This window comes from Anser anser (assembly GCF_964211835.1).
Source record: "Anser anser genome assembly, chromosome: 15".
In the NCBI taxonomy this organism is placed as follows: domain Eukaryota; kingdom Metazoa; phylum Chordata; class Aves; order Anseriformes; family Anatidae; genus Anser; species Anser anser.
In genome coordinates, this window is record NC_139736.1 from 3,643,292 (window position 1) to 3,652,722 (window position 9,431).

General features: G+C 55.9%; 1 protein-coding gene across 1 annotated transcript in view; it reads left to right on the forward strand.

The window, feature by feature from the left end:
- Positions 1 to 8,556, forward strand: part of LOC310881899 (ATP-sensitive inward rectifier potassium channel 12) — a 31,861-nt gene extending 23,305 nt beyond the window's left edge. The window contains exon 2 of the mRNA XM_083799782.1: positions 4,562 to 8,556. Coding sequence (XP_083655908.1) covers positions 4,720 to 6,009 — 1,290 coding nt within the window. The 5' untranslated portion in view covers positions 4,562 to 4,719 and the 3' untranslated portion in view covers positions 6,010 to 8,556. The remainder of the gene's footprint in view (positions 1 to 4,561) is intronic.
- Positions 8,557 to 9,431: the final 875 nt, after the last annotated feature.

Below are 9,431 nucleotides of genomic sequence, written 5' to 3' on the forward strand. Positions count from 1 at the left end.
CCGTGTCCCTCCCCGTCTGGCTGTGCGGATGTGAGCAGACAGACAAACAGCCGGCCGGAATATCCCGGGTGATGGGATACCAGACCCAGCAGGGTGGCTGCAAGCTGAGGGGGGACCACGGGTGCTGTGGTGCTTCCTGACCCCCCCGCCCTGTGCTGCAGTGGGGCAGGGGGAACATCCCTAGGAACAACAGGGGGGGCAAAGGGGTGGACGTGCACCCCCAGGGCCCCACACTATAGGTACCGGTGCTGCCAGCGCTGGGACCGAGGTGGCTGAATGGGGATGCTTGGTGCCCCCATCACATGGTGGAGGTGGGGAGACCTTCCCCAGGGTCCCCACTAACCCAGAGCACATTTAGCAGGGCTTTGAGGGTGCTTAATTGCAAACCCGTCCCCTGCAGAGGCCACCCAGCTCCTGCACTGTGCGTGTCCCCTTTTCTCCTCCCGTGCCTGCGGTGGCATCGCGCACAGACCCACAGGCTGGTCGGGGACGAGCCAGAGCCTCTCTGCTCTGAATCCACCTTGTCCCCGTGCCTCAGTTTCCCTCCCGTGTGCACCACCGAGGCTCACAGACAGCGACGTCTTGGCTGCTCACTGCCACTAGCGGGGTGTGCGGGAGCCGTGTGGCCAGGTGCCTGCCCGTGGTGCTTTTTCACCTGTGTGTCCCTGCTAAAATCAAGCAGTTTTTTCTCATTATGAATGCACTGCCGTGGGAGACCCACCCGTCCTCCCTGACAGCGGGGAGGAAGTGGGGGGCCATTTATCTTCCGGATTTTGTCAGGGCCTGGCCCTCCTCGTGTCAGCCTTTAATTGACTGGAAGTGCGCAGAGACGGGGCGGCAACGGCGGCGCGAATGCTTCAGGCAAAATAATTCTGCCGCTCCCCCCCCAGACCCTGTGGGAGAGCCCCCCAGCTCTGTCACCCCACCCTCCCCAGTTTTGTGGGTGCCCATTTCTGCCCGGGGCTGGGTCCCTCTCCATCGGGACGGGGTTTGGGCACAGCCCCCCTGCCGGAGCTGCGCTCCCCGCTCAGCGCTGACATTGCCGTCCCGCTGCCGGGGCATGAAGGGCATCGCTGCGGGAGATAGGGACGTTATCTCCTGCTGCAGGGCTGCCCGGCGTGACCTCCTCGTGCCGTCCCCTCTCAGATCGTCACCTCTCCTGTGCCAAGGGGACCCGCGTGCCCCGGCTCCTCTCCTCGGGGGTAAGGTGTGATGCTAAATCACGTCGGCGCGCCCAGCCGCCTGTAACTAACGCCCTCCCCTGCGCTCGACGAGCTCTTCCCGGTGCGTTTGCTGTTCCGAATATTGTCGTAACATTTAAGCCCCTTTAAAAAAAATAAATAAAATTAGCAGAGCAGTCAGCAGATTGCTTGAGACGCTCGGCTTCTCAGCGGGAAGCTGCTCTGCGGCTGCTGCAGTTTAGGGGCAGGCGTCGTTGCCTCTGAAGGCAGCCACGAGCTGGCCTCGGCTGGGGCGTCGCGGTGCTCAGAGCCCCCGGGGGAGCTGGGGGCTGCCCCTTTCTTGCTGTCACTGCTGTGGCCCTCTTTGGGTTCCTCTGCGTTAATGCTGTTACGCTGTGTAATGAGCAACACGTGCCGGGGATGGCGATGGGGCTGGTGGGCACCGGTTGCGTTAAGTTTTTGTGGTTGGTCTGGAGCTGGGATGCTCCAAGTCTGGATTTTGGTGCGGTCGCAACAACCCTCTCCCGGCCCGAGCCTCCCGTGGCGGCAGCGTGGGGCTCCAGTGCTCAAATTAAAACCAAACTCAGCTTTCAGCGAATTTAAGAAACTGTGTTTCAAAACAAAGCTGTGCTATATAAAGTGCGAGCTGCAGGCGGGCGCGTGCTCCGGCACAGCCCCACCGCGCTCCTTTATTCAGCTGCGGTCTCCCAGGGCTGCCGCTGCTGTCCCCGGCTGGAGCTGCTCCCGACAGCGGGTTTTGTGCCCCCCAGGGCTCTGATCTCCATCCACACTGAATGTGGGTCCTGGGGGGAGAAGGGGGTAGGAGCAGGGCCCCGAAACAGACGGATGTCATGGCATCGCCTGCAGCAGGGGGATCCCCATCACCTCGGTGGGGTGAAACCCTGCGGGACCTGGTGGGGTGGAGGAGAGGGAAGGAAGGGAGGAAGGGTGGGGAGAGAGAGAAAGGGAGAAAGAAAGGGAGAAAGAGAGAAAGAAAGGGAGAAAGAGAGAGAGAAAGAGAGGGAGAAAGAGAGGAAAAGGAAGGAAGGGAGGGAGGGAGGGAGGGAGGAAGGAAGGAAGATGAAAAAGGAAAGAAAAGAAAGAAAAGAAAAAAGAGAAAAGGAAAGAAAAGAGAAAACAGGAAAGTAAGAAAAAGAGAAATAAATAGAGAACTGGAAAGAAGAGAAAGAAAGAAAAAGGAAAAGTGAGGACAGGAAGGAAGGCTGAAGGGAAGGAACAGCAAGAGGAAGCGAGGAAGGGGAAAGGCAGAAGGCTGAGGGGTGGTGGCGGTGACGGGAAGCCCCAGGGTCCCCTGAGCGTCACTGGGGTGAGGGCAGTGCCGCTGCCCCTGCAGCCACCTGGGCACATCTCCCTCCCAGCACCACTAATCCAGCCTCAGCTAATCCTCCCACAGGTCACTGGGAGCTCACTGCCTTTCGTCCACTTCTCAAAATGCATCTAGAATTAATTAAAAAAACAGCAACAGTGAATTCATCCCGTGGCAAAAGCATGTGGTGTGTTCCTTCGGGTGCTCCTATGGGGCTGCAGGGCGGGCCAGAGGGCGTGATGGAGGGACAGGCAGCTTATTGTGTCTCCAAATGCTCATCTTTCATTAAAAAGGAGGAGAGGAAGCCTGAACGGATGTAGGCAGCGTGGTGGGGAGGAGGACGTGGACTGGGTGACCAGGCTGGGTTTGGCTGGCTGAGCCTGCAGCCAGCCCAAAACATCAGCTCTGTGAGCAACCTGCTGGGTCCCTTAGGCTTACAGTGAGCACGAGGTGGTAAATATTAACTGTCGGTAGTAATTTTTAGCAGTAACCTCACTAGTAACTGTCAGTGCCTATTCTGCTCTTCCCTTGGCTGTAAGGAAGGAGAGCATCTCCAGCAGCAGTCATGCTGAGTGCCCCCAGAAGCAATTTCTCGGTGTGCTGACACCCTAAAGAGTGACTGCGGTGCTTGAAAAATCAGCTTTGGGGATAAAAATGCTTGCGTCTGGATAGCAGCAGGTGGAAATATGGGATTTGGTGCATAAGATGGTGGCACATGTAGGTCTTCTTCCAGCACCTGGGAGGTTTGGGCAGTTTCTTAGTGCTCCTGCTTGCAGTGCAGGGCTTCTGCAGGGATCCCCAAGTCCCAGGCTGGATTTGGGGAGAATTTATGTAAAAGGAAATCTGGCAGATCGCTGCGAGCCGGGATGATGCAGCCTGAGGCAGGCAGTGCCTGGCAATGCTCCCTAGTGCTGGCGACGATGCTGGGCCGGCCGCCCAGCCCGGGCTGCGTGCAATGGAAAGGGTGTGCTTGTCCCTGCGTGTCCCCAGGGCTTGCGCTGATTGCAGGGATCGAGCGCATCGATCGGCACAGCGGGTACAGAGCAGGGCGTGCAGCCATGAGCCGGGCACCTCTGGGCTAGGGGGACAGGGGCGTCGGGGTGTACCGCTGCCAGCAAGGTGGCTTCATCCCCCGAGACACATCCCACATCGCTAAATAATAGGGCGAGCTGTGGCAGAGGGGTTGGGGAGCGCAATCTGTTTGGGGTGCTTGGGATGTACTCTTTCCATAATCCCTTCTGCAGCCTGGTGTGCTGGGGAGGGGGCAGCAGGATGTGGCTGGGCGCCCCCATCACGGGATGAGTTGGGCCAAACAGATGGGATCAAAACAGCCCCCCCTTCCCCAGCAGCACTTGTTCCTTCCTAAGACTTGGCCACCGTAACCCACCCGTGACCGTAGATGGCTCCGTGTCCCAGTGGACCTGTTGGGAACGTTGCTCCTCAGGACATCTGCCCAGAGTGAGTGCCTTCCCGGGGCCGTCTCCGACCAGATGCACGTTGGCCGTGTCCTCTCCCACCCCCGGGCAAGGGAAGGGAGGCTAAATCCACATCTCCCTGTGGTTTCCCTCGACCCCAAAAGAGCTGGTGCTCAGGAGGTCGGGTGACCGCTGCTGGGCAGCCGTCCATCTGGCACGGGTAATGTGAACTGCTGGAGCTGCTTTCAGGCGTACCTTTATTAATATCTCTCCATGAGGAAGGAGAGCAGCCTGGCCTCTCTGCTCTCTCCTCCAGCAACCTGACCCTGCTCCGACAGGAGAGCTCATGAGGAATGTGAAGCTGAGACGTCTTAAGAGACTCCAGTGCAATCCAAGGTTTTTCATCCGCTGGTTTCTTTGGGGTTCCCAGAAATGCCGAGTCTCCCCAGCAAGGTTTGCAGCATGAAAGAACAAATTTTAAGACCTCTTCCTTCCTCCTGTGTGGTTTTTTGGGAACAGCCTTGCCACAGAGGCAAGAGAAAGGGGATCAGGGAGGTCTTGCAGCCAGCACTCTAGGGGTGCGCTCCAGTCCCTTTGCCCAGGGAGGTAACGGCCGTGTCTTTGTTTTCTCATTGCAGAGCCTCTCACGGGATCCGCGTAGTGACGTGGCCGCCAAGACGTGGAAGCTTGGGACTTCTCTTCCACCACAACAGAATTTGGGGGGTGGGCAGGGGTGGGCCAGGGGGACGCCAGGAGTCGTGAGACCCTTCATCTTCACTGTGGGCTTGGCTCAGGGATGACTGCAGGCAGAGTCAACCCCTACAGCATTGTGTCCTCCGAGGAAGACGGGCTGAGGTTGACCACCATGCCAGGAATCAACGGCTTTGGCAATGGGAAAATCCACACCAGGAGGAAATGCAGGAACAGGTTTGTAAAGAAGAACGGTCAGTGCAACGTGGAGTTCACCAACATGGATGACAAGCCGCAGAGGTACATCGCAGACATGTTCACCACGTGTGTTGACATCCGTTGGAGGTATATGCTCTTGCTCTTCTCCCTGGCGTTTCTGGTGTCCTGGTTATTGTTTGGGCTGATTTTCTGGCTAATTGCACTCATTCATGGAGATCTAGAAAACCCAGGTGGAGACGATACCTTCAAGCCTTGCGTTCTGCAGGTCAATGGCTTTGTGGCTGCTTTTCTGTTCTCCATTGAGACCCAAACGACTATTGGTTACGGCTTCCGCTGCGTGACGGAGGAGTGCCCGCTCGCTGTCTTCATGGTGGTTGTTCAGTCCATCGTGGGGTGTATAATAGACTCTTTCATGATTGGTGCAATAATGGCAAAGATGGCCAGGCCCAAAAAACGGGCCCAGACATTACTTTTCAGCCATAACGCGGTAGTGGCAATGAGAGATGGGAAACTCTGCCTGATGTGGAGAGTTGGGAACCTCCGGAAAAGCCACATAGTAGAAGCCCACGTACGAGCTCAGTTAATTAAGCCCAGGATCACAGAAGAAGGGGAGTACATACCACTTGACCAAATAGACATCGACGTGGGGTTTGATAAAGGCTTGGACCGTATCTTCTTGGTGTCCCCCATCACCATTCTCCACGAGATCAACGAAGACAGCCCGCTGTTCGGGATCAGCCGCCAGGACTTAGAGACGGACGACTTTGAGATCGTGGTCATCCTCGAAGGCATGGTGGAAGCCACCGCGATGACGACGCAAGCTCGGAGCTCCTACCTGGCCAGCGAGATCCTGTGGGGCCACCGCTTCGAGCCCGTCTTGTTCGAGGAGAAAAACCAGTACAAAGTAGACTATTCCCACTTCCACAAAACCTACGAGGTCCCCTCCACCCCCCGCTGCAGCGCCAAGGACTTGGTGGAGAACAAATTCCTCCTGCCGAGCACCAACTCCTTCTGCTACGAGAACGAGCTGGCCTTCATGAGCCGCGACGAGGATGAGGAGGACGATGACAGCAGGGGTTTGGATGACCTGAGCCCGGACAACAGGCACGAGTTCGACCGGCTTCAAGCGACGATAGCGTTGGATCAGAGGTCGTACCGGAGGGAGTCGGAAATATGACTCTTGGTCCTCTCACTGACTTTTCCGAGGGTATTTTTTTTCCTCCTCTAATCTCTTCCCCTACAACCCGCTCAAATTATGCAGAACAATGCAAGTGCCATAGGAATGCTTGAGAAATTAGTATTGTTCCTAGTTTTCAGTTTCATCGCAATAACCACTGAGCGGTCTGCAGGAGGGGACGGGGCAGGCACGGGCGCTCCCCGCACCCTGGGGACGCGGAGGGGCCCCAGGCGTGTGCGTGCCCCCACCAGCTGCAGGGCTGGGCTCTCCCCGCGGGGAAAGCGCGAGCGTTTTCTTGGAGCCGAGATCCAAAAAGAGGAAATATCAGGAAACAAATCTTTCTCTCTTTCTTTTCCTTTTCCTTTTTTTTTTTTTTTTTTTTAAACTGAGCAGCAACAACAAAAAAATTGCTCCTTCCAGCAGGCAGTATGATTCAGTTGCACAAGATCAACACTTGAAATAACATGCAACGTTAACGTACTTCTTTTTAATTTGGGGAAAAAAGGGAGGGGAGGGAGGTGAGAGGGTTTTTAATTTTTTCAACGTAACATTTGGGAGACTGTTTACCAAAATAATAATGACAATAACAATAATAATAATAATAATAAACCTGAAAGGAGTGATTCGGTATTTTTTAAAAGTGAGCAAGGGAATGAATAAGTCACCAAGGTCCTTTGGGGGGTGACTTGCTGGGCAGATGCAAGAGCTTGAAGCCAAGATGGCATCCGATTTTCGGGTGTGCTTTTTTTTCCACTGGCACGGCTTCATAGGCAGAAAATAGACGTAAGTGGCTGCAGGTCCGTGGCAGCGAAAGCGAGTAGCATAATTACTGGCAAAGTAGCTGATAGGGAAAAGCCAGACTGCTATAGAAAGAATCTTTGTAAACACAATAATTAGCCAATTTCTGGAAATATTGATCTTCAGGGTGGAAATTGGGTCTGGGGCATCAGCTGCTGAAGTGCTGTGTCTCTGGTGGGGAATTCATAACTTTCACCATAACTAGGATGAAATAATGAAAAGCACAAAGGGCAGACTCGAAAGCTCTCAAATTCAGGTATTTCCCCACTTCACAAAAAAAATTTGTTATCTTCTCCTTAGAAAACTCATTTGAAATGTGGAAATCCAGGTGAAATTTGTCTTGCTGGGTTGCATTTCTTCTAGCCCAGAAGCAGGATGTGAACTCTGCCCTGTCCGGGCACAGCAGTGCCTGTGCCGCCTCTGCTGGGCTGGGATTTATGAATTCCCCATTCACTGGAGAGTCCTGGTTCGGAGCCAGAAGCTTTCCCAAAACCTAGAGATGTCGGTCAGGAAACCCACCGCGTCCTGCGCATCACCCTTGTCCCCACGCCCCAGCCTCGAGGTGGATCGTGCCTTAGAGATGCAAACTCATCCCGCGCCCGTCCTGCCCCGACCCCATCGCTCTGCCCTGCGGCAGCACCCCCATCCCACCGTCTGCTGCGTTTTGGGCTGCTCCTGACTGCTCGCTGGTTTGCCATTTGCTATGCCACGAGGCGAACCACGCCGTGCATGGGAAGCCTCTGGTCCCTTTGCACAGAGGGAGGTTGGGCAGCTGCAGCTCACTGCTCCCTATGTCCCGGTGCTGGTGCTCATCGGTGCTCCTCATGCTGCAGGAAAGGCTGGGGCACCCGCCGGCATCCTGCACCCAACTCGGGTGGGTGCAGAAGGGCTGGGAGCAGGGTCCCCGGCAGCGTTTAGGCTCCATGGGCTTGTGGCTTTTTCCTCCCCCCAGCCCACAGCGGGGAAGCCGCGTCCAGGGGTTGTAACTCGGCGGCAGATGTCCAAATATCAGCAGCGCAGGCGGGGTTTGTCCTCTGCCCCCATCTCCAGCTCTTTTTGGCAAAGAGGAGCCGCTGCCCCCTGCCCACACCTGCCGCACAGCCTCTCTCCATCCGGATGGGGTCAAGGGCTTGGTCCCCACAACATTCCCTCCCCTCTCTTCTCATACCCTTAATCCCACAGCTTCACCCCCGCAGCCCCACACTGCCCACCCAGGGGCTGGGGTATTTTTGGCTTCCCCTAAAAAACATCCGCGGGGAGAAACCATCCCCTCCTCGGGCGCCACTGGGAAATAGCCCGCCGTTTTGGCACCGAGTACCCCAAACGGGATGACCCCAAATCTGGGGACGTGCCGTCAGGTGCTGGCAACAACGTTTGTGTTTCCAAGGCAGCGACCGTGGGCATCATCCCATTGCTGGTCCCTTTGCCCTTGGGGGGGATGCTTTTTGCCACCCGCTTTTTGCCCCACAGCATTGGGGGGTGGGGGGGTGGGGGGCAGGGTGACGGGGGGGCAGAGAGATTTTGTGTGCGCACTACTTATTTATTTTTTTAAGAAAAATGCTTTTAAGTGGTTTTAGGTTCTTTTGAATAAATAATAACTGTGTAAAAAGGTGCACATCTTGCTGCTGTAGGATTCTCAGAGGGTTAATTTCTTTATAAATATATATATATATATCTCACAGTAAATATTTGTACAAAAATGAAAGAGAAATAGAGATGTCTTTAAGTAAATTATTGCTTTTAAAGAAACTTATATGATTGTACAGTGTTACCTGGGAGAATAGAATAATATATACAGATGTATTTTTAAACTATCGCATACGGGGCCGTGGGGGGGGGCTGGGAAGAGCCCAGAGAGGCCAATTTGGGACCCTCCCCAGCTCCCATTCACGTGCCCCCTCCCCAAACCCCGCTAGTGAGGCTCTAGCTCTGGCGAGTCGTCGTATCTGCACTGTATAGTCCTCGTCCCGGCCATGGGCGTGCTGGCACATGGTGTATAAATATTATTTTTGCCTACCTGTGAGTGCTCGGAGCTCTTGGGCGTTTTACTGCCATCAGGGAGCACGGTGAAGGCTGCCCAGGAGGCTTCCTTCTGGCGGCTCCTTGGTGGTTTTATCACACACATCGTCAATGGGGGGGGGGGGGGAAGCAAAAAGAAGCCCCAAAGCGGTGGGTGTTCCTGGGAGGGGGCTGAAAACGCACGGGGATGCTCTCAGGGTGCAGGTTTTGGTGTCTGTGTGCAGCGGGGATGGAGCAGGACCTGCGAGGTGGGTGCTCAGAGCCAACCTTGGGGGGCTCGTCCCCCAAAACCGCCCCCAGCCCAGGCTGCTCCTTCCACGGAGCCCCCGTTGGCGTTAGGCTCGATCCTTGCAGGATAACGGGGGCTACCCCACTAATCCTCCTGGCCAGCATCCCGCACAGCTCGCCCCTCGCCTCCGAAGAGCACCCGCTGCCTCCGGAAGATGCTCGCCCCGAGCCTCCCCCCGCGGCCCCGCGCCATGGCACGAGGTGTCCCCACTCCCACGGGTCCCCGGGGCCGGGAGCCGTCGGGACGAGCCTTAGCTTCTCATCACCGAATTTAGTGCACTTAGTCTTTAGGGCTGGGACAATCACTTTAGCGCTTA